Below are 26,023 nucleotides of genomic sequence, written 5' to 3'. Positions count from 1 at the left end.
AATGTTTTCTCTTTCCTGATAGATTATAATTTTCATATGCATACCTCACCCCTAGACAAATTTATTAGCTTTTTCTGGAAGTATTATAGCAGGGAACACATACAATATTTATTGTAACAATATCTTAATTATTAACAACACTTCTTATTACTTTAGTAACATCTACTCTTTACCAACGTCCTGAAATGTACTTAGTTCTTTGATAAGTGCTCAGAAATATTTCTAATAATCCTTACTGCATTAAGTTTCTCTTAACAGAGAAGAAAACAGAGGCATTAGCAGATAAACTGTTTTTCCCCAGGTCTCATATGTGATAAACAATGGAATCACAATTCCTGACCTGATCAGTTTGCCTCCAGTTTTCAAACTTTTTCCCACTTGCCTTCAGTGTCTATCTGTATAATCTAATGCCTTACTATGCATTCAGCAGAATGAATATTTTGAATTTTAGCAACAGTAATGTGCAACGTTACTTGATGTTCTGAGTAATTTGGAGGAGTTTTGTATGTGTTCACTATGAAAATCATAAGAAAGCATTAACCTATTATAGAAACATACTTTTTTACTGTGTTACAATTTTTTGATTGAATTGTTAAACTTAAGCTGTGAGAGAAATATAGTTAATCATTTTAACGGAAGCACTTAATATCTTCCAGTCTGATCTTTTAATGCTTGTATATTAACTTGAGAATTGAAACTCTTTCTTACTTGCTGAGTCAGATATTTTGAATTTAAATGTAAATTACATGTTGTTATCAGTCCAATATCACATCCAGTGCAGTTGTCCTCTGTATTTGTTTCCACAGCAGCCTCTGTGATTATCTTCAGTGATAAATTTATCAAATATCCTGTATGTGTTGTGTTGAAAATAGCTGCAACACACATAAAACTGCATACATATTATTTCACTTATAAAATGCATCTTATGACTATCAACAGATTAACAGATAAAGAAAATGTGGGGTATATGCACAATGAAATACTATTCAGTCTTAAGAGAGTAAATGACTGTTTGTACCACAATAAAATGATTTTAGTTAGTTCTATTTAGCCATTCATTAATGCATATATATTTCAAAATATCACGTTGTACAGGATAAGTGTATACAATTCTTATTTGTCCAATTTAAAGTGAATGAATGAATTAAAAATTCTAAGGTAATATTACATATAGCTATTTAAACTAGTTATCATATAAGTAACAAATATTATGTCAACAATAATACATGATTCATTCCTTTTCTAAATTAAATAATTTTGTACAGTAAGTCATTCTTGAGAAAGTATTTCCTGAATTGTTTATGCGGAGAGTTTTAGGAAAATGTTAACCTTTCTCTGGATTAACATGAGAGATTGCAGGACATAAAACAAAATTTAAATAACAGCATCTTCCCTCCTATAAAACAGGCTTGAGGCACACCCAGCCTTTTTTTTTACCCCCAATTTTTAAAAATAATTCCTTTATCGTGTTTAATTTGTATTTCTGTATATATTTTACAGAAAATCAAGTGATTATGCTAATATGTGACTTCTTGTCATTAGCTGAAGCTAGATATATTTATTGCTTTCCTCCTAGCCTTCATCCTCCTCTCTTCTTTCTGTCCCGCCCTTCTCCCCTCCTCCCCGTTGCCGTCCCTTTAAGTACTTAGGGAAAATGCATTGCTCTTGCCAGGATTCATGATGTCTCAACATCATAAACTTTTCTCTTTCCTTTCCCTCTTTAATAAGATTAGTTCCGTGTCTAACAGCAAAAGTCCAAGATCAATAAAATGGTCTCTTTGCTTCCAAATATGCTGTCATCTGGAGGTTGAAAGAAAATGACTGAGCATTTTCATCAAGTATCCAATTGAGGGGGAGATTTCAGATCCCAAGCAAGGCCCAGGAAAGCAAACCATTTCTCTTCATTCAGGGTCAGGGCAAAAGTTTCCTTCAGTACAAGAGTAGAGATAATATGATTTCTTGATCTTTTTTTAATGCCATTAATTACAAATCTTTGAGTCCACTTCTCAGTTCACCAACACTTTTTTGAAAGAATCATTTCATGTTACTAAAATATTTATTAAATGACTTGATTGTCATTTGGTTTTAAAGATATCCTTTGGATTGTTTTCTTTGCTCTTAAGACCAAATCAGTTCCCCCAGGATGTAATGACAGGAGTGTTTAGAAAATCAATAACATGAAAACTATACTCATTATAATGCTTTTTATTAGCATTAATTTTTGGAGCTCTTTTTGTGTTCTAAATTTCATTAATAAATATGTCTTGTGTAAATTAGGTAAACATTCTAGAATATTTTTTGTGACTATCCAGTTATGATTTTTACATGACTTACATTGGTCAAAATAAAGCTGATTGTTGTGTTACTTGAAGACAGGTGATTATTTCTGAAATATTTGGTAGTAGAAAGCACCTTGATAGAGCATTAATTCTAGTGAGAAGTAAATAACTTAGATACATATATATTTTTTAAATTTTCTCTGTCCCTCAATGGTTGGAGATTCCATGTCATTCTTAAGCCTGAATGTTTTATCATCCTGTCAATGAAGAATGTCTTCCTTGGTTCTTCCTCTGGTTTCCTTATTTTTGGACAGGGGGAAGATCTTGGCAGAAACCCCATTATAAAACCACTTTTTTATATTGAAGATGAACTTACCTTTTTAGCTGTTTCTTCTATAGAATTCATCTTAATTCCTTCAAAGTATAAACAGGGCAATATGTTGCTGCTCATAGGGGCAAATTGATGGTGTTCATAAAATTCTCTTTGTTTTTCCCATTAGAACAACTAAGTGTGGAGGATTATTAGTTGTGGTGGTGCTAAAACCAGATAATTGTGCATAAGAAAATCCATCATGGAGAGTTTAGTCTAAGATGTATTTTCTGGATGTAGCTGGAAATACTTCTATTTTTTTTAAACTGACAAAGACATTAATCTAAACTTTAGTAACTGCTGAATGGATGTCTATTATTGTGCCAGATGTAGAGAATACAAAAATGAATCAGACTTGTCCCTGACTTTACATAGCTCCCAAACTATGTTTAAAAGGCTCCTTTTCTCCCATCCTCTCTCTCTCTCTCTCTCTCTCTCTCTCTCTCTCACACACACACACACACACACACATACACACACAAAATAACGTAATTATTATCTTATGTGCTAGTGTATTATGTGATTATGTGAATACTTAGAACAGATTAAGTTCTATATAATTAAATATTGTGTGTAAGCCTGCATAACCATCCCACAGATATTAGGAACCCTTATAAGCACCACAGAAATGTTCTTATATTCATTTACAGACAAATCACACCATGGAGAATAACTACCATTCAGAGTTTTACACACAAATCACTTTATTCTATTCCTGAAATTAAAAAAAAAAAAAAAACAGTTCTGTCATATAAATGAGATCAATACATATGGACTCATTTGTATCTGGTTTTTATAACTCAACATTTCTGAGATGTATTATGTTGTTTTGTGTATCTTTAGTTCACTCATTTTTATTTCTGTGTAGTGTTTCTTTCCCTCTGGCTATACCACAGTATGTTTATCCACTTTCCAGGATACTCATGAGCCTTATTCCCAGTTTGGGGCTCCCATATATAATACTGTTGAGCACATTGTAGTCATTTTCTTCTAGTGGACATTTTTGCACTCATGCATCTTGGGTCTTTGCTTAAGAATAGAATTGCCAGGTCATAGACTAGGTATATGTTTAACTTTAGAATATGGGGTCCAGCATATTTCTAAAGTTGTTAAATTGATCAATATTCTTATGTTACAGTCAAATTCAGGACTGTACTAGTACACTAGACTTATGGAAAATCCACAGCATGACTATGGCAATAAGAGCACAGTGCCTTCCCTAGCAGTATCAAGAAGGGTTCTCATCAAAAACCCTATCACAGAACACTCTATGATCCGGGAAAGAAAGGTGAGTAGCTCTTTCTAGGGGAATGTTATGCTATGTTATACAAATCAGAAGGACCCGAGATATTTGATCTGCAACAAAAAGTGACTTGTAGTGAGTTTTCTAAGGGACAAAGTTGTAAACTTGTGTCCCAATAACTTTCCATTCTTGATTCACAACCAATTTAAGACTTTTAATTGTCTTTTCCAGAGTTAACTATCATAGACAATAATAACTCTCATATTTGTCTCAGAAAAAAGAGCATGTCTTACTTTTTTAAAAAATTCTTTTTAGATACTAGTATCTAGGCATCAGCGATTCAGTGTGATCCCCTGGTTATCAGCCTTTAGCACACTTCCACTTTCTGGAAGGTCCAATGATCTTTGGCTTATATGGGTTAAATCTTCTGTATCTAATTGTAAATATTCAATTATTTAAATTATTTCCTTTCATTATAATCTACCGCAAATAAAAACCTTCAAAATAGTCTTATTTGCTCTGTATCTTATTGAATTTGTTATGGCAGAAAAAAAGCTTCCATTTTACATTGTGTTTAGATTCTGCAGAAAAATAAGTCTATGCATATTGTTCCCCTAATATTTGCTCAACAAATTATTAAAAAGCAGTCTTCTAAGTATATTAAAATTACCACTGAATTATTGTTAGCCAGGAATGAACATTATTCTATTTAATTAAGTATATATAATATGATCAAAATTTTAATGCTGAAACAAACATTAAATGTGATTGCTTTAATATTATTTATCAAAAATCACTTCTGCTAGTAGTTGTGCCATAATTTTCTCTTGATGTATATAAATTTATCAGTGTAAGATAAACAAGTACCCTGGTTTTGTCCTGGTTGTAACACATCCAACTCATCAACATGACTCTTATTATTTATAATAAGATTATTTTAGTGTTATTTTAATTATTTTAGTGTCCCTTAACTACCTAATGTTTAATGCTAGAATATACACGTCAAAATCAAAAGCTTGTTTCTGTGAATTTTGTTTTGGTCAAATATAGCATGTCTCAGGGCCAGAACAACAAATTTAAAAGATTATCAGAATAAACAGAAATAGGTAGGCAAATTTTGGCATCCCCTAAAATGTTAGGCTATGTGTCAGGATTAATATAAGCCCATATAGAATATAAATGTTATTTGAGTTCTCAGAATTTTAGATTATTCATATCAGAGCAAACTTCAAAAACTAAGGAGAATGGAGAAGTTATTACATATGTGAGTCAATAATTATGTTGTTTTTAAAAAAAGATTTTAAAATATCAGAGCAATGGCATCCGTGCCTTAAACACATTACAGTGTTCTGGTGAAACTCCAGCTCCTCTCAATGGCTGCATCTTTATTTTTGTAGCACTGGCAACAATGCCATTTTAAATCTTTTGATGCAAACTGCTTGAAAGGAGCCTTTGGTCAGTATCATGTTCAAATTGATAGAATTTGAGTTATAATGATTGCAGGCATTAATCAGACAGCATTGAGGTCACCTCCCATGCTTCTCCCTTTTTGGTAGTCTGACAGTAGGTAAAGTGCCACCAGAGAAAGAGAGGTGTTTGTTCTTTCCCAATCTGAAGATACTATGTGAACAGTCTCGACTCATCAAAAGAATCAGAGCAAATAAATGTGTTTTCAAGCACCACACAAAGCAATCTATGTTCCCTAGCAACAAAAGCTGGGGTTTTCAGTCATAAGACCCAGATTCTATATGTTGAAAAATAAAGCTCCTCTGTTCCTATATTTCAGATATTATAGCTCTGAAGAGAATATGACAACCCTAGCTACTCTTCCTGAAGTGGTAGAGAGAATTTTTTAGGGCATTACTATATTTTAAGTGTTTGTGAAGGGCTGACTCGGGAAACTTTACCACAAATTTGACTCAGAGAAATTGTAGTGAACAAACTTAATCTTTTGCACAAATAGGTTTGTTGAATACCTGATGCATGCAATGTTGTGTGTAATTAAAGGCAAGTTTTTAAAACTAAATACTGGATTCATATGTGAGTTTTCTATGATAGCATTTTATTCAACTTGCATTTATTGAATACCTGATTTGTGAATGACACTTTCTAAAGAGTCATGGGGGGTGGTTATATTGAATGCCTTACCTCTTACTTTTACAGAATTTTGCATTTTTCTAGACTTTACAATAGAACAATTGCTACCATATTCATTTTGTGATAATTGCAACATTTTCTTTTTAGTCATGGTTAATGGATTTATGAGGACACATGTACATCTGAAAACCACATTTAATATTGAGTACAAAAACAGTTGTTAAAACCAAAGTATTTAAAACTGTTAACTAGTGAATAGTCACTGATTTTAATAATAGATAAAAAGTGGCAATTATAAATATGATTCACCAAGTAGGAAGCATTTGATAGAATAAATTATGTTAAACAAAAATATAGTACTCTCTAAAGAATTATTCCTGAATGTTTTTTAATATTTAGTCCACAAATATGTTAAGTAAAGGGAACTTTGGGATCCCCCAAGAACCTTAACTTTCTATAATATACAGAATAGCTTAAAGCCTCATTCTGGAGAATGTGATAAATATATTCAGTGTTAGTACTTATGCAACATGAATAGTGATACTTCCTATATTCAGATAACTTGAAGATGTCAGGACAGGTGGGAACAGTTACATGGAGAACATGAAAATTGCCATATTGGGAAACACATTGGAAACTAGCTTTAAAGAACACATTGAATTGTCAAGGTTGTCCTCCATAGTAATTTTTCAAGTTCAGTGTAAACTTCAAACATTTCCAAGTTACTTAGTGGTTGTTTTATTATTTTCCTATTTTGGTTTTTAAGTCAACCCCCTTTGAACCAGTATATCATACTTAATGGTGGAGTGAAATATGTCCTTAAGGAAGCAAGTGTTGATAGTTTGGCACTATTAGTATAAAGATAGATAGTAATATGCAAAAGAAAAAAAATACATATATATTTCCACTTATTCCTTGCCTAGAACTCTCATGACTGATCATGGAATACAAGTGGAGAGAATCTTGAAAGCTCAGATAATTCAATTTATTAAGCAATGTTTGGGTTCCTAGAGAGTGTTAGTTCACCACCTCTTTTAACCATATGTCAGGAGCTCTACTTTCAGAAGCTAGATACTTCACTGTTTTTGTTGTTTCATTTTGAAGGTCCCTCATTATTAATAAGTTCTTATCTACCACACGTATTTGGGTTTAGTCTTTCCACTAGGCCAAAAGAAGTTGACTGTCTCTTCTTCAAGTCCTTTCCAGATTTAAGGTCTTCTCACTAAATATGGTTGAATAATAACTATATAACAAGGTAATTAAATTCTTGATCTCAAACTTTCATACTCTGCCAGTGATTTCTAAGGGCAGATTTTAGAAAGCTATCAATAAAATGTGTGCCATCATAGAGACCCACATCCCTGAAATTCTCTCCTTTATGCTGCTTTGACAGAGTGAAAGTTAGCTGACCTTTAACTAGTATTGAATGTATGCTTGTGAGGTGAGCAGGGTCTATTGAGCCATATTTGGTTGCATGCATGGGTAACTGCAAAATACAATGACCTTTAAGCTAATAGACTGAGTGAATGTTTTTGTAGCCAAGTAGAAAGACAAAATTGCCTACTAATGTAATACTTTACAATGAAGAAACAACTTTTTGGTGCTGAGGTCTTTTTTAGGAGGCCATATTGGCACATCTGCTTATTGATTCTTTAGTCTTAGAAACACACTTACAGGGTTGGATTAGTGCTGGTCATACCGCTCCTGTCCGCATGTCTCAGCACCCTCTTACAACTCCAATTTCCTATCCTTAGTGTTCTGTTTTGTTTCTTGAGAGTTGCTTTATATTTTCTTAATACTTTAACATTTATATCAAGTAGTTTCAGGTCCTACATGGAAAAGCCTTCCATAATAGATTAAAAACAAAATATGTACGTAAAATCTTGAGTCAAGGAGAGTATGTCTCACCTGCAAAATTTTAAGACTTCCATAACTCCACAGGAGCATGAAAGAATGCAGTAAATTGCATTAATTTGCAGTAATTGTACTGGATGGTGAGTTCCTTAAAATCTACTATAAAAAGTAGTAGAAGTAGTTTGTCTCACTTATATTTACTCCTTTTATTTCTTTATGTGTTCATTGACATAGCCTATAGTCCCAGAATTTCTTTTGCTTTCTTTTTATACTTTTATAAACTCATTCTAGTACATATTTATTATTTTAAGAAAATAAATTTTGAAACTTATATTTTTAATTCATCAGCCTTAGATTGGAGCATGCCTTTTGAGGAAATATTTTAAAGATAAAACTAGTATTTCTGGTAGCTGCTTTTAAAACTATGTTGTTGTTACGGTTTGGATCTAGAATGTCCCCTAGAAGTTCATTGTTAATATATGGTTCCTCTGCAGGAAGGTTCAGAGGTGGGGCATTTGGGCAATGTTTGAGTCATTAGGGCTCTGATGGATTTATCCATTGACAGCTGGGTAGAAAACTGGGAGGCAGACCTAGTTGAAGGCCACTAGGTCATGTCATTGGTCTGTGAAACTCTCTGAGTCTGCAGACATTGTTACTACTTCCTTCTCCTACCCTCTCACTACACTTATTGTTAATGACTACTATTCTAAAACAGACAATATCACATTAAATCCAACCATATTCTTGTGTCCCTGTAGGATTGGGATGCAGATTCCTCAAGAGCAGACACCAAGTTTTTGCATCTTTCTTTTTGTCACCTTTCAGGCCACCTGACACGAAATTGATGCTCAATAAATATTTTCTCAGTAAATAGTAAGAGATGCTCAGTGCATAATTACTGCCTACTTAAATATTTATGAGTCTCACTGTGTTACTGTACTGTAATGCCGCAGTCTGACTGGGCAAAATAACCCGGTGGGGGGGCGTGACAAGCAACTTGTGAAGATTGAAACAGCGGGAGCCCTTTATTACGGGACAGCAGAAGTATATATACCTAACTAATTACACACAGCTTAACTTAATTAACATCATCTAGATACAGCAGTCAGTCATTAAGGAATCCTCATCATCTTAATGGCTCGCTGGCGTTGCTTCACAAACCACTCCTCCTGGCAAAGTGCCAGGCACCACCATCTTGACTTAGTTGTGGCCCCCAACACTGTAAAAATACATAAGATCAATTTATGAAGAGGAAAAGTTGATTCATAGTTTTGGAAGGTTCAGTCCATAGTCAATTGGCCCCATTGTTTTCAGGTTTGTGATGCAGCCACACATGATGGCAGAGCCTGTGTAGTGGAGCTAAGAGCCACTTGTGGCTGGAATGGGAAGGACACAGAGAGAGGAAGGTTCTGGGGTCCTATTATCTCCTTCTAAGGCAAACCCCAATGACCTACAACCTCCCAATTGGTCCCACCTCTTAAAGACTCAACCACTCTAAACTGGGGACCAAGCCCATGGGCCTTTAGGTACATTCCAGATCCAAATGATAGCACTCTCATTTAGGGGAAAAGAATACCAGAGTTATAACAAGAATCTAGGGATTAGCATCTTCAAGCAGAGAAAGGGTTGGTTGTTTGGGAAATAGAATTCTCAGAGTATGTGCAGAAAAATAATCATTTGGTCCAATGGAAACTCAGACTTGGAGTGCTCTGGATCAATAAAGCTATACAGATAGTTTCTCTGTGGAATTTAATCTGTCAACATGGCCTTTAAATTAAAAGTATATAAATCTGGGGGATCCTATTCTGGATTTATAAATCAGTATTTGTTTTGGTTTCATCTGATTTTATTGTGCATGGCTTTTTTCATGTTTAACAAACTTGTCAACTATTTTTAAACAATTTATTTCCCTTCTAATGGACAATATGTTCATCTAACTAAAAAAAAAAACCCATACATTATAAGATAATATTTAATGAAGAATCTCCATTCTGCCTGTCCATTAGCAACTTTCTAATGTAGGCTACCAGTATTATAATATTCTGATGTGTTATTATTTTTCGCCTATATTAGGAGATGCATCTACTCTATTTTCTTTCAAAAAGTATCTTCTATTCACACTATCACTCCATTTTTCTCTTTCCACTTAACTGTATTTTTTTGGAGATCATTCCTTATCAGAATATTTGTATTTTTAAAGGCACATAGTATAAATATCATAAACTGTGCTATGCATAATCTTATCACTCCCACACTGGTGACAATTTGCCTTAGATTGTTTTGCTATTGTAAATAATAATATCATTACTATTGAATATTTGTGAATATTTTAAAGTGTATCTATCAGTTATCAAAAGCAGAATGGAAAATAGAATATTTGTAAGATTGCTAGACATTGAAAAACTGACAGATTTTGATAAACAGATTTATAGTCCTTAAGCAATATATGAAAGTGCCAATTTTTCCACACCTTGAGTAACACAGTATGCTCTGTAATTTTTAAAATTTGAGGATGGAAAAATGCAATTCACTATAATTTTATTTGTTTTCTTTACTTACTGTTTTCTCGTATATTTTTTAAACTGACACAAAAATTGTACATACTTACAGGATACCATGTAATGTTTCAATAAATGTATATATTTTAAAATATTCAAATCAGGGTAAACATTTCCTCAAACATCATTATTTATACTGTAATTGTTCAAAACCCTTTATTCTAATTTTTTAAATGAAGTATATGTATCTAAAGTCACCCTACTTTGCAATGCAACACTAGAATCTCTTTCTCCTATCTAACTGTAACTTAGTGCTCATTGATCAGTCTTCCTCTCCTTTCCTCCTACTCTCCCAAGTTTCTGGAAATCACTCTTCCACTCTCCATTTTTTTAAATTTCACCTATGAGTGATTCATGTGGTATTTGTCTTTCTGTGCCTGGATTATTATACCTCACATAATGATCACCAGTTCTATCCTATTGTTGTAAATGAGTTGACTTCATCCATTTTATGGCTGAATGATATTCCAAGGTGCATATGTATCACATTTTCTTTATGCATTCACCAGTTGCTGGATGCAGGTTGTTTCCATTTCATGGCTGTTGTAAATTGTTCTCTGGTAAACATGGAAATACAGAATAGGATTGTGTTTAAATAGTAGGGTTGATTTTTTTTAAAGATGATTGGATTTTGATGGCTTCTACTGATTCTTCCTTGGTAATTCATGTGTTAGATTTTCTATTTCTTTAATATCATTTTATCATAATATTATAATTTTATCTATGTTTCATATTAATTTGAAGAGGATATTAAAATAGCCTTTGTTTTTTTTTTAATGTTCCCTGAATGATTATTACTTCCTTATGGTGTCTCATATTGGGTATTTCTGCTTCATCCCTTCATTTGTTTGGGCTAGTTCAGTGGTTCTCATCTGGGGCAGTTGTGATCCACTTGAGGAGATATTTGGCAATGTCCACAGACATTTTTGTTGTTAAAAGCAGGGAGGGGAAAGCTATTGGCTTCTAGTAGGAAAAGAACAGGAATATTGCTTAACAATCCAATATTACACAGAGTAGCACCCCCCTCAACAAAAAGCTATCTTTCCTGAGTGTCAAGATAGACATATCATGGAAGATAAAAAGATATTCCTATTATTTTTCTTTCAAATAACCTGTTTTTCTATTATTTACAAAACTTACCATTTGGTTTTTAATTCATTGATTTTTTGTTTTAATTAATCCAATATTCTTCATTCTGCTCTCCTTAGTAAGCTTAGTTCATCTTTTAATTTCTGAAGATGGATGCTTATTTCATTAATTTTCATTGTTTCCGTAAATAAATATACATCACAGTGATTTTGTCTTTGAACACTGGTTCAGCCATATCCCACAGGTTCTGATAGTGTGTTTTCAATATTAGTGTGTGATTGTGTGTGTTGTTTATAATAATCAAGAAGTTGGCATTTTTGATTTAGTGTAGCTTTTAACAGGCTAAGTACTCTCAGTCCTTTGTTTCTTGAAACAGTATAACCAGTAGTGGAATTAGTATATTTCCTCTTTATGCCTTCTTACTTGATAATCTTGGTGTTTGCTTTGAGCTATTAAATATATGTAGATCACCATTACTTATTCTGAAGTATTAAAAATATCCTTTACCCTCTACTATTAGAAGTGAGAAAATTATAATACTTATTTACTCTCCTATTCATGACCAGTATTTTACATTCTCTTCAGCCACTTTAATCCTTGCATATATTTAAATGATTGTTCAAAAAACAAATGGATACAAATTTTAATACCAATCTTTGAAAAACTATCTCTTTGTTGGATGAAATTCTTTCCTTAGAAGTGCTTATTAGAATAATATTCCCTGAATTTTTGCATATTAAAAATTGTTTTTGTACTTGAATACTCTGGCTAGATACTAAAGACTTGGCTTATTCTTCACTTTCCTTGAGGATTTTGTGGGTATCGCTTCACTGCCTTCTAGAATTGAATGTTTCTGGGGAGATATCTAAGGTCAGCATTATTTTTCTCTTTGTAATTGACTTGTTCTTATTTCCTGACAGCTCAGAGGAATCCTTTCTTTATCCATAAGGTTAGGTGATTTAAAAGGATCTATCTTTAAAACATAAAATTTTCTTTTCATGACCAAGAAAATAATGATAACATCATAAAATGAGAATTTATAAATAATAAAGAAAGTAGAGATAAGGTACTCTGAGAAATTGAAGGGAGAATTTATTTTCTGACCAAATATCAGATTAAGGTTTTCATGGGATTTAAGCTGGGCCTTGAAGGATTAGGAAATTGGAGACTGGGAAGGGACCAAATTCAGGTGGATGGAATTTGAAAAATTGTGTGATGTAACCTCTGGGCACCAAATCAACTATTTTACTAAAATCTGAGCAGCTTGACTTCAACAAGTACTTCTTATATGTCTTTGTATTCTCTGTAATTCATCACAATCCTCTGCATATAGTAAGAGCTGAATTAAGATTTATTAATGCATGTTGTCATCCTTATTGGTAGCAGGTAAATACATATAAATTTATCACTGTAAAATCATCTTAATTTCACCAAAAATTCAGTATTCCCCAAAAGATACAGGATAACAAAGGGAAATCAGATAAGTCATTGTCACCTTATTCTGATATTGATTTGTCTTTATCTTTTCAAAATGGCAATTATTTTCATTGCTGGGATAGAAAAAAACAAAAAGTCTTCACTATATGGTAATTAGGTATAGGATTCATCACTGATTGTGTTTCTATTGAATAACAAACACATGGAAAATCAAGCATGAGTACACCTATTTTTCCCTATTTCCTCTGAGCCTGCAGCACACTAATAGATTTCCACAAGAGTAGGGATTTAACTTGCCCACAGTCTATGAGAAATTGTATTTCAAGTTCCTTGTTGAGTTTTGCCCAATTTTGTATGTTCATTAAAATGCCTTATTATTTCTGAGATCTTCACCCTTGCACACGTACTGTCTAATACAGCTCCTCACCTTTCATTTTAGCCCTTCTTTTACCAAGCCCTCAGATAGTCACTAGGGCTTTCCAGCCTCCAATTTACTTGTGATTTGAGTTACACCCTCAGCAGGATTAACTGTCTATCACACACTTGGAGAGCTGTTACTAGAATAAGCTTCATATAATTAATGGCCATGTCCCAATTTGGTATTAAAAGAGCAGGGTGAGCTACAGTAGCTTTTCCCATTATCATTCTCTTTTGAAATTCAGAGTAGGATAAAAGGGATTTGTCCTTATGTCCTTAAGGTGGGATAACAGATCTATTAAATTCAGTAGTTCTGACATAATCAATGCAAACAATGCAAACCTATTTGCATTTTTCTTATCATCAACCCTGAATAGTGTCATAATGCATCAGTGCTATATGTAAGACAAATAGAGAATGGAAAGGAGCTAACGTTTTATATGTCTCACAGATATTATTGGGCTCAATTGATATATTTGGCCATTCTTGTTTCTAGATGGGAACTTGGATGTTATGTCACTTTGTTAAGTATGAAGACTACGGAAAGCTCTTCACCAAGCAAGCCCATTCTGAGGGATTGCAGTTTTGATCTATACAACTCCAAAATCATTGCACTTTCTAGGATGTGGGCTTCATTCCCAAATGAGTACTGTAAGGGAATTTACTTCCCCATTGGATTTGGGAGAAAGAGATCAACATAGGCTTGATTTACCATGGAACCAGCCATCCCAGATTCACCATTGATAGGCCCAGCACTATCCAATTACCACTGATAATGTTTTCAACAAGAATTAGATATGGAATGACTGAAGGGCTTCACTGAATGAAAGTGTACTTTGTATCTGTGAAGAACTTTTGGTGCTGATGAAATGTATGATATGTTATCTATTTCCAGTACTGCTCGCTTCTAGAGACAACTCACTTCATTTTCTGAGCTCCCATTTACAGGTCTGTCCAGTACCAGGGTTATTCTGTACATCAAAAGACATCACTGAAATCTTTCTGTTTAATGAAACTTCTTTTTTTCTGCTCTAGCCATTTTATTCTACAGGTAACAAAATCAAAGCTTCAAATGAGAAAATCACTCTCTCTAAATGATACAGATGATTAAGAGGGGAAAAAAAAAACAAAACAGAAGAGGAAGGCTAAAGGATTAATAAACAAACTCATTCCCAATCCATTGCCTTCCATTTTAGTAGGAAAGAATAACTGTGCATCTTAAAATCTGAGTTTCAAAGATATGACTTTGTCAATTGCAAGTCCCAAATGTTTATATGATTTACTACTAAATGGAGTAATTATGGAGCACTTGTCATAATTAATTCAAATAAGACTTTGTTGATTATTAATGATGTCTTAGGCCTTGAGCAATGAAATGAACCTAGAGGTCCATTGGAAGAATTATCTCAGAATGTCACAAGGAAAGGCAGTATGCATTTGGTTTCTGTTTCCTCTTGTCAATAATTCATATGGTATGAGCTGATTAATCTGCTCTTGCTGTGTAGTTGTTTTCTACTTCACAGCCACCTCTTATCTTTATAACCTCTCAAATTAAAATACATGAAAATTCAAACTGAAAATGTCTATTTGGAGTTCTATAGAACTCCTTGTAACTCAGGTGCTCATCTTGTTATTGATGCTCTGTGATTCTTGAGTTTTAAATTTTAGCCTTGCAGAAAAGGGTCCTCTCACCTGTCCAAATAGGCATTTTCAGATTTTCCATGCCTTTTAAGGTTTTTTCAGCATGACTGAAAGATGTATCAATAATATATGAACAGCATTTAAAATAAAGGGGAAAATTCAGAATTCTGTCAGAGATAATTGCAAAGGCCAAACAGAATGGTTTAGGATTTCCCTTCACAGATAAAATTAATCAAGGATATTACTTCAGGTGAACTTTCAGTTTTTCACAATTAATCAAATTTAGTAATGTCTAGAGGATTTAAATCTGAACTATTTTATTCAGGTGCTTAAAGATTAGAAAGGTAAATGATTTTCTTAAGTAGGTCAGTCTTAGCTTAAAGGGTTTAGATTTATTAAAGCTTTCATTCTTTTTTTTGAATGTTCTAAGACCATGTCTGCTATCTATATCTTCAGTACTATTCACAGCCCAAGTGGTTATCTTAGCTGATTTATTGAATTAATTTGAGTTGTCATTCTTGTATGTCAAAGCTTCCTCTTATCCTATTAAAATTATACATGGAGGCTTTCACGTTATAACAATAAAAAATAAAGACATAAAAGAGAAGAATGACTTTTTTCTACCTGAAATTCCAGATCAATCTCAAATAGGATCTCATCAAGAATATTAAATAACAACCTTTTGTTTTTCTATTCAAGCCTATTTTATTTCTAGGTGAGTTGCACTTATTGTCATTGGAAGTTACTTACGATTAGCTATTCTTAGCTGTGCACCAAAAGGATTTTTTCCTCTATTTCTTGCCAAATAATAATATTACCATTACCATTTCTGAAGGTCAGTGTTATGTGTATGTGTTTGTTGGACATTGGACTAGGTATGTGAAGGCAATCCTTGCTCTCCATAGCTGTGCAGTCTAAAGTACGCCACAGTGGCTCAACCAATATAGCTCAAGAGTATTCACATGACAGAAGAGATGTACAGAGAAATGCTTCATTAGAGTAGAAATAGTAACACCAAATGTGAATTGCTGTAAATAGGTGTTCATGGATTCACTGAAATTCCATATCACATAACAGATATCCACATGTTCCTAAAATTGGATTAGATTGGTTCTTATTTTAAGTCACTGCTTTCCAATTTCAGGTTGCATAAGACTATTCAGCAATAGTGTTAAAATGTGTTCTAATTCAGTAGTCTGGAAGAGTGGCTAAAATGCTTCAATTCATTTTGGTTCCCAAGATGTTAGTGCCACAGTTTATGTAGCAAGGTACTATGTGATAAGATCTACCATGTGCAATGCACTTAAAAGTTTACATCATTCTCTCTCACACAACATATTATCTATGATTTACAAGTGTGTAAAGCATGGAAGAAAGGAAGACTTATTTATTTTACAGAAAAAAAATGAATGTGGATTTTTTAAGCTTTTCAGAAGTATGAACTTATAATTACTAAATATAGTGCAAAGGCTTTGTTTTTCAGACTTCATGAATAGATCTGTTTCATTTATATAATGTTTCAAAGCTCTATGAGAATTGTAGGCTTTAGTTATCTTGTATCATATGACTATTCAAATTACTTATAATAACCATTTTCATAGGAATTTGTATGTACCTAATTTTATTATCTTTAAAACTTATTTTCCTAGCTTCTGGAATCTGTACTAAATTTTCAAAATGTTGCATTTGTACTATTTAGTAGTGAGTGATGTTTGACTTCCTACCTGGTAAGACTATTCTCAAAACAGTTCTAGAGTTTCTAAGAAATCAAAGTCTATAATTAACAGGACATGCAGGTTTATCTAATAAGCAGTTATGAGGTGCTAGGAATCTGGAGCTAAAACATCTGTGTAACATAGTTTAGTTCTTTTACTCCCTGAATGAATGAGGGCAACCAATTAAAAAGCAAATGTGAGTGATTCTGTACCCACAATGTGAAGAAAATAATAATTTTTTCTCACTAACCTTTATATTATGCCATTCTAAAAGTAAATGTTACCTCAGTATGACTTGCAGAAATGGAAAGACATTTTAGGGTTTAAATCCCAATTCTTCCATATATTAATTCTGTGTACTTGGACATCCAAGGTCTCCGTTTTCTCTAATTTTATTCATTGATTCATAAATTGTATTGCACATCAGTCATGTGTCAGGTCCTAAATAGCTGATGATTGGTGAAGGACATCTCTAAGACCAAGTGCCAACAGGTGTCGGGTGGGGGGTTCTCTCAATCTAACACTATATATAGCCTGAGATTACTTGATCATCTATAAAGTGAGTGTCATGCTTCCTATGTAACTCACTGTGAGGATTGAATAATTTAAGAAATATGACTGGAAATATACAGACTCCCCTAATCCTTTGCTTTCCCCCTTTCTTTTCTCTGAGATACAGTATTAGACAGTTATATGAAATAATTGCTTAAACCATATAACCAAAGCTGGAAGGTAAATCAATGGAGCAAGTGATATTCTTTATATCTAAATCTATGGTTACAATGCCCTAAGCAAACATAGATTGTGAATTCCCTTAGAATATGACATTCACTTCATCGTGGAGTCTCTTCCCTAGAATAGTGATGATGATTCCGCTTTTATCTTTAATACTACAAGAATGTATCATTTCTTATTCTGAGTGAAAAATGCCTGCAGGCATGGTGATTGTGATAAAGTATCTTGTCTGTGTACACTGTACGAAGGTGATGAGCCTTGACAGGTTGACTTGGAAACCTGGCTGAATGGATGGAATACAGTTGTGATGAGAACAGAGTTGGTTACATCTCGCTGAGTTCAATTGCTGCATGTCCTTAATGTCTGCAGTGCACTTGGCATAACTAAGTGTAGAATGCCTAGCAGAATCAGGTGTCAGGACTTAGAGAGAGTGCAATTTTACCTCTATAGTGGGTTCTCCTCATCATCTCTAATCATGTACTTTTTACGTTTTATTTTTATTTGACAAATAATATTTGGATATGCTTATTGACACAATATAATGCTTTGGCATCATATTAAGTTGTAAATTAACTTCATTTACATTATTTTTGCAGTGATAACAATTAAAATTAACAGCAGTTTTGAAATATATATCATCACCTATACTCACCATTCTATATAATATATCATTAAATTGTTTTCCTCTTATCTAAGTGACATTTTGTACTCTTTCCCAATGTATCTTCTTCTACCCCCATCATTTATTTTTGTATCTTATAAAAAAAACACATTTTAAGTAATAGGCTATGTTGTAGAAAATATATGCATGAAGAAACAAGATTTCTAAAGCAACTGCTTTCTACTAGCTTCAGTTATTTCAATTCTGTTTCAATGCTTCTCAATTGTAATTTTTGCTGAAATTGAATCCATGTTTAGCACAGATTGAAAATAATGACTATCTATCATGGGCTTCAATAAGCAGTAATTGACTTGCATTTGTCAATGATGGATAGTTGAGAATGAGTCTTTATTTCTGTGCTAGAATTTGACTTGGAGTCAATTCTTCATGTTTACTGGTTTCCTCCTGTATACTTACTGTGGTATGACAGGTTTTTCACAGAAAGTAAATGGAATTTTAGCTTCACTAAAGAGAAGGAAACCTTTCCCCCAGTTAAACATATGCCAATAATCAGATAAAGGGGAATATGAGGAACCAACTACTATTGACTGCCTGATAGTGTGCATCTAGAGACAGATAATTGAACTGACATCCTCATAAAACAGAGGGAAGGAAATCTCACAAGCTTAGATGGAGGCACGGGATGTGGGCTTAAGGTCTAAATGTCTCTGCATTAATACAAAACTTATGCTTTCTGGGCTTACTTCTTTTTCAAAATATTGCTTTTAGAATACTTAACATGCTGATTACAGCAAAAGGAAACAGACAGTTTTAAGAGAGTCTGAGATCTGCTCACCCATTTCTTTATTATATATGCATGTATTAGCCTGTTTGTATTGCTATAGCAGAATATCATAAGTTGAATGACTTAAAAATAATTTATCACAGTTTTAAATTTAAAAAAAAAACTATTTATCATGGTTTTTGAGGCTGGACACCCAACTCATGGGCAGATTCACTGTCTACTGAGGGCCCTCATGCTGGTTCATGGTCAAATACATTTGTTGCATCTTCACATGGTAGGTAAACAATCTGCCAACAGCCTCTTTTTTACTATTATTATTGTGATTTTTAATTGACAGATAAAATCATATGTATTTGTTGTATACAACATGATGTTTTCAGACATATATGTAGAATGATTACATATAGCTAATTAATGTATACATTACCTCATATGATTATCATTTTATGGTAAAACAATACCTGCTGTCTTAGCATTTTCAAGAATACAATATATCATTAGTAACCATAGTCATCATGTTGTACAACAAATTTCTCCAACTTCTTATAAGGATACTAATCCCATTCTTAACATCTCCACCCTCTCAAAGGCTGCATGTCCCAACACCATCACTTGGGGGTGAGGAGAGCGGAATGATTAAACATAAGAAATTGGAGAGGGGACACAAATATTCACATCATAGTAGTGTGTGTGAATGAATGTGTGTGAATTTGTGTGATCAGTAGGCATAGATGTGTACTTATTTATTTGTGACTACAATATTAGCATTTTACATTGTTTTTGCAAAAGACATAATCCTTCCTTATATTAAGGATCTCAGCACATTCATGTTTGAAGTGGAGATTTCTAAATAAAATGTATATTTTAAATGGTTTGTTATTTTATTCAGCATTCAGGTATAGAATACTGACTTCTATAATACATTATAGTGATCACTTATGAAACAGAGATATGTTTCCCAAGAGGAAAGGCATGCCAAGACTTAGAGCCAGATTCATTAGGCTGAGGAATGTATAGGATACTCAAAAAGAGACTAGAAGAATGAATCTTACATGGGAAGATATGAAGTTTAGAATTTTCTTTTTAGACATTGAAGATGTATTCAAGATTTATAAATCTCTACTGAGATTCTTTGTAGACATTGAGGATCTATTCAAGACTTATAAAAACTACTAAGAAATAATTCATTTAACATAAAACTCATTCTTTTAAAATGTACTATTCAATGGATAGGTTGTCAATCCACTCTCACTATATAATTCTAAAATGTTTTCATTACTTTCAAAGGAAATCCCATATCCAAAACCAGTCATTCCCCATTGTGTCTTCTCCCTAGCTCCTGGAACCCATTAATTTACTGTCTGTATCTATAGATTTGAAATTTCATATAAGTGGAATTGTACAATAGGTGGCCATGTATCTGTCTTCTTCACTTAGCATGATGTTTCCAAAGTTCACTTCGGTTGCAGTATGTGTCAGTCATTCCTTTTATGGCTGAATAATATTCCCTTGTATGAATATAACACCTTTAATTTATCCATCAATCAATTGTTGCACCTTTTAGTTATTAGTACTTTTAGCTATTTCAGTTAATATTGCTGTGAATATTTGTGTTCAAATTTTTGTGTGTACATATGTTTTCATATATACCTAGAAGTAGAGTGAGTTAGTTTTCATATATAACTAATTAGGAGAAGTAATAGAGTTAGTCGAGTTAACTTTCATAATTATCACACTAGTTTCCAAAGTGGCAGCACCATTTTAGATTCCCGTCAGCAATGTGTGAGTGTTTCAGGTCTTCCACATCTTCATTGGAAATATGTATGGTGTTATAAGATCATATCTGTACTTTAGGAAAGTATACATGGGAGCAGGAATAGGGTTGATTACTAGGAGAGAGAGAATAGAGACAGAGAGATCAAAGATGAGACAATTATATAAACTTAAGTAGGAAATGGTGGGGCAGAGAGTGAAGATAGAATGAAGGAGGAACATGGGAGATACTGAGAATGTGGAATCATTCTGGCTGGTGAAGAAGAGGATGAGGAGATTCAGTTTTTGAGGCAGATGAGTCATTTATAGAAGGAACAATAGTGTTAAGGTTTAAGTTAAATTCAGTTTGAGACATACAGATTTATTGGCAGAATATCCTGAGGAAGATGCTAAATGGTTAATTATGATTTTTAATGTGAAATTTGAGATTGTGACAAGTCTTCATTGTATCTGAGTTGTATTTTACAAGAGTGTACTGTGACTGTAGCAGGTCTGGACAGGTACTGGTAAGACATGCAAAGTCCTCCCAACTTTCCCAGGCATATTTTTAAGCATTCTGGTGTAAGATCAGGAATTTGTATTTTAATAGCTGAATCATTTACACAACAACAGTTTAAGACACTACTCTAACCTACTGGCCCCAAAATGGGTCATTGCAAAAACCTTTCTGGTAATCCCAACTCTGACTACTCTGAGGAAATAAATACAATTGAGAACTCAAGTTCACCTTTAAGTTTGACTCACATCATGCCAGGTACTGCTCAGTTTTTCTTTCATTTCAATCTAACAAAATTTTGGGGATAGGACTGTTATAATTCTCATTATAAAAATGAAAAAATCAAGTCTTGGAGGGTTAAGAACACAAAACTATTCGATGGAACAATTGAAATTTGAAACTTAATTTTATTTTTTATTTACTAAACCATATCAGCTTAATTTTTATTTACTGCATAAAACACATGTTGGTGAGAAAGAAGGAAATAAAAAAAGACTTCTTCCAATGATGTGTAAGGAATGCTTCACATTTATTTTTAACTGAGTAGAAAAGTAGATTTAAAAGAAATGGGATTCTACATCATTATCATCATCATCAACACCATCATTATCTGAAGCAGTTCTCAAGCTTCTTTTTTTGCTGAGCTATGAGTGCAGGGCACCTTGCAAATATAGAAAAGCTCTATCAGTTTGCCTGGTAGTAATAATGGACTTGGTAATTGGATTTTAGAAAACAAAAACACTGCAACAACTCTCAGGGTGCTTTTTACAATTCCAACCCTGAGGCATTTTCTCAGTGGTAGTTTTAGGATTGGGCAGTAGCCAAGGTGACCTTGATTCTGTTGCTAACAAGCTGCTGTGGGCTTGCGGAATTATATCAACTCCATCTGTATACACTTTTATCTTTCTTCATTTTATGGGCCATGAGGAAGTGACTTCTTATTGTGATTTATTAAGCTAAACAGGAGGATTTGGAAAAAAAAATCGTTACTATGATAATAGTGAATAATATAACAATATTATATTACTTTAGTAGTAAATACTGTAAAGAATTAATATAGCATGCTACTATTTATATTTTTCAATTAGAGTATATATATTTTTAGCCTGTTAAGGGAACTATTATCTTAGTGCAGTTTTATATTCCTGAATATATTTTTTGCATATAATGGATGCTTAATCAAGGCAATTGTATAATTTATCATCCAGTCCTGCATAATTTTCAAGTAAAATGGGACACCATTAATAATTTTTTTCCAGTGCTATGTGCATAAACTGGGATTATCACAGGAAAACTTAATGTATGTCATTAATGAATGCTAAAAAGATGTAAAAATTAATTCTCACATTATCTGAGAAGCCACAGAGTCAGATCTCATGAACTGGATCATGGTTGATAATAGAAACTATTGCTCTTGATCAATTATTGTATTTCTTATTTCTTTCTTTTAAGAGCAACTTAGTGGCAGATATACAAGAAATGGGGAGAATAATTGAGGAAAAAAAGCTCAGATAAAGCAGTAGCTATATACTGATCTTTACTTGTTAACCATTTCTTTTACCATCTCCAAAATAGATTTTTTTAAAAAAATGGCATTCTGCTTCAGTTAGAGAGTTTTGTGTTGTTTTTAAATATAGTCGCTGTAAGTTTCCAAGGTAACCTGTAATATTCAGTACTAGGCGCCTTTGATAAGCAGAGTGAAGGTACATAGCTAAAAGAAACTGATTTTATCTTAGATGATTTCAAGATCCATTTAATGTTAATTATTTTATTTGAAAATATTACTAACCTTAAATTCACTCTACTAAGCTACCTCTAGGATGATGAATGGGTGCAGTGCAGAATAGATAGGGAGGCAGTAAAGACACTCTGTTTTTTTCATTGGGGGAAGAAGAAAGTGAAAAATGGAGAAGATTCCCAGTAACATCATAGTGGAGATAATGAGTTTTAGTTCATTAAATTAAATTCAACTGCCTGAATTCGAATTCGAATGACTGGTTCTTTTTTTGGGGAAAAAAGCAATGAAAGTGTGTTTACAAAGAGCAAAAATGAGTAGTCCATTCAGTGAAAATAGTGTTCAAACTGGCTGATGGAAAAATTTTTCTATTTTCCAATCTGTTGTATTGGGATAACTTGATAAATATCAGCCAATGTATTCATCAAAATATGTCAGAACTTTTCCCTATTTCATACACAGTGAAAGTATCATGTATGGTATAACCTCTTTGCAAGAATATGTTACTACCTTTGAGTGTAGAAAAAAAGATATATTTTCACAATTCAGATGTTATCTACTAGTTCAGCCTCTTAGGGAGCATCACACTAAAGCCAGTGAGGTCTGATGTGCAAGAACGAATGCTAATTATTATTGTTTCCCTTTGGGTTTTTGTAGGCTGTCACTTTAGTACTGAAATAAATGAATCTGGAGTTTAATATTCATGTCTAAGGAGTCTTTCAAATTCCTCAGAATAGATGCAGAGGTGTCTGAAATAGAAACTGATTATCCTTTGGACATTGTAATCAAGTGTTCTCAACCATAGAACCCATGTCAGTCTCTCCAGTGGAGTCGACTGTTATTAATATCACATTTTAAGGTTCTTTCTTGAACATAAGAGAACAAGAAACCTGACTTGCACTGGTTTTCTGTAACCCAGTTGATACCAAGTTCTCAATCTCACATACATATCCTTATCAGTATGGCCCCATCAAGGTTTTCAGTCCAAATTCCCACCTCCTTTCTTTATGTATTTGTATCCTCTCTGGAGTTATGGCTTGTGTCTGAATACACATCATACCTAGCATATTCTTTTCTCTCTGGTCCTGTTGTTTCCTCTTCTCACTACCCCTTTTCTGGTCAAAATTGGATTTACACTATAAGGCAAATGCCTATCCATCTCTCTTTTGTTTTTAATATATTTTTTTAGTTGTCAATGGACATTTATTTATTATTTAAATTATTTATTTATATGTGGTGCTGAGGATCCAACTCAGGGCCTCACACACGCCAGGCAAGTGCTCTAACACTGAGCCACAACCCCAGCTCCTATCCATCTCTCTTTTACAAAAATATTTTTTCTTTTTTATTTTTGTTTTGTGTCTTTAAATTCCAAAACCAGTTAGTCTGTATAATATTTAAATCACAATTGTTATTTTGTACTTGATGTGTCTTACCTTTATATTGCTGGTCATTACTAGAGAAAGAGATATCCTTTTTATCAGTAAATGTTCATTGGCCTTAATTGTATTTTACTTTTAGCATTTCTTTATATTATATATGCTATTCCCAATTGCTTCATCTTTAAGTTTTAAGCAATTTTGTCCAAAAATTCAGTTATTTAAAGGACTGCTTATGATGCTCTAAAGGCCTAGGCAGTTGGTTGAGTCCTCTCCCAACCTCCAACAACACTGGATATGCCTTAGTTTCAAGATTCCAGCTACCTCCATCTGTTCTCATGGTGCTTACAGACACAGTAGTATCTCTAATTTAAATAAGGGCTGTGTTGCAGAAAACAAATCCTCTTTCCCATGTAGGCATAGCAGTTTAGGCTGGTTATCATTTTTCTTTTGACTGATCCGTTAGAATAATGACTTGCATAAAAAGATGCTAGAGAAATGTGAGGAATTGGTGGGTGTAAGGTGGGAAGGCTCTTGAACATGGAAGATGTTCAGAAGAAAAAGCTACACTAATCATGTCTGAACGATTGTAGGGCTCTGTTAAAGGGAAAAGATCCCTACTCAAAGAGGAAACCAGAGCCAGGCATGGTGGTACACACCCATAGTCCCAGTGGCTAGTGAGGCTAAGGTAGAGGATCACAAATTTGAGGCCAGGCTCAGCATATTAGTGAGAACCTTACTGAGACCCTATCTTAGAAAAAAAAATGGCTAAGGATGTGGCTCAATGGTAATGCCCCTCTTAGATTTAATCTCCACTTACCCCTTCCCCGCAAGAGGAAACCAGAAAATTCTCTTCTCTGAGTAGACTCCACGTAACTCCCAGAGTGATTACATAACACTGTCCTAGTTTGGCTAAGACACCTGGTCTTACCCCACTACAGGTATCTTTCCTTTTAAACCAACTTCTCATAGAAATCCAATTACTTTAATTTGTTTTTTGTCTTTCACATGTTTGGGGAAAGATCTCCTAAGGTACTTGTGGTCAACACATTATTCAGAGGACTTATTTTAGTCTTCTTTCATCTAATAAAGACAGTGATAATAGAAGAACCAACTTGAAGTTGGAAAGGAAAGGTTTTCAATGTTATTCTCTTCAGTAAGCCACTGGAATAGTAAGTATCATGTTGCCCATTGTTTTTAATCCTTTCAAAGGAATTTTTTAAAGCATATTCCTATCCATAAAATTTTAAGACATGAACAAGTGTTTACCAATCATCTAGAGCTTAGTACAGTGCTTATCTCACAGAAGGCAATTTTTGTTAATTGACTAAATAAATGATAGCTCCTAACTGACAATCAATATGTTGTGTGTATGTCCCAGTATATCAAGTGATGTTTGAGAAGTGAAAAAAAAATAAATAATATGTAGTAGTCAAAACTACTGCATATTAAGTAAAAATATACTACATAGTAGTTAAAAATACTACATATTATGTGTGTGTGTACACATAGAAAACTATATATATATAAATTTTATATAAAACTTTAGATTGGATGACTTCAGGGAGAAATATTGTTTGATGCAGGTATAACAGGAGAAAAATTTGGAGTAGATGGTAACAAAAGACAAAATTTGGTGAATGCAAATGAAACAAAACCGTCCGCTAAAACATAGTAAAATAAATATGGAGGAGGAAATTTGGGGGCATAGTGGATCATTCAGAGTTGAAGAACAGAAGAAGAATGCGAAGGTCTGAAGTGTAGAAAGATCAGTAGTATCCAGGCCATGGGCGGGACGG

General features: G+C 33.4%; 1 protein-coding gene across 1 annotated transcript in view; it reads left to right on the top strand.

Annotated features, from left to right (window-relative positions):
- The first annotated feature begins 3,820 nt into the window (after positions 1 to 3,820).
- LOC125617083 (fibroblast growth factor 12-like) overlaps positions 3,821 to 26,023 on the top strand; it is an 82,123-nt gene continuing 59,920 nt past the window's right edge. The window contains exon 1 of the mRNA XM_048803967.1: positions 3,821 to 3,937. Within this exon, the coding sequence (XP_048659924.1) occupies positions 3,821 to 3,937 (117 nt within the window). The remainder of the gene's footprint in view (positions 3,938 to 26,023) is intronic.

Source organism: Marmota marmota, unplaced genomic scaffold (genome assembly GCF_001458135.2).
Source record: "Marmota marmota marmota unplaced genomic scaffold, marMar, whole genome shotgun sequence".
In the NCBI taxonomy this organism is placed as follows: domain Eukaryota; kingdom Metazoa; phylum Chordata; class Mammalia; order Rodentia; family Sciuridae; genus Marmota; species Marmota marmota.
Note: the sequence above shows the minus strand (reverse complement) of the source record. Positions and strands in the feature narration are given on the sequence as shown.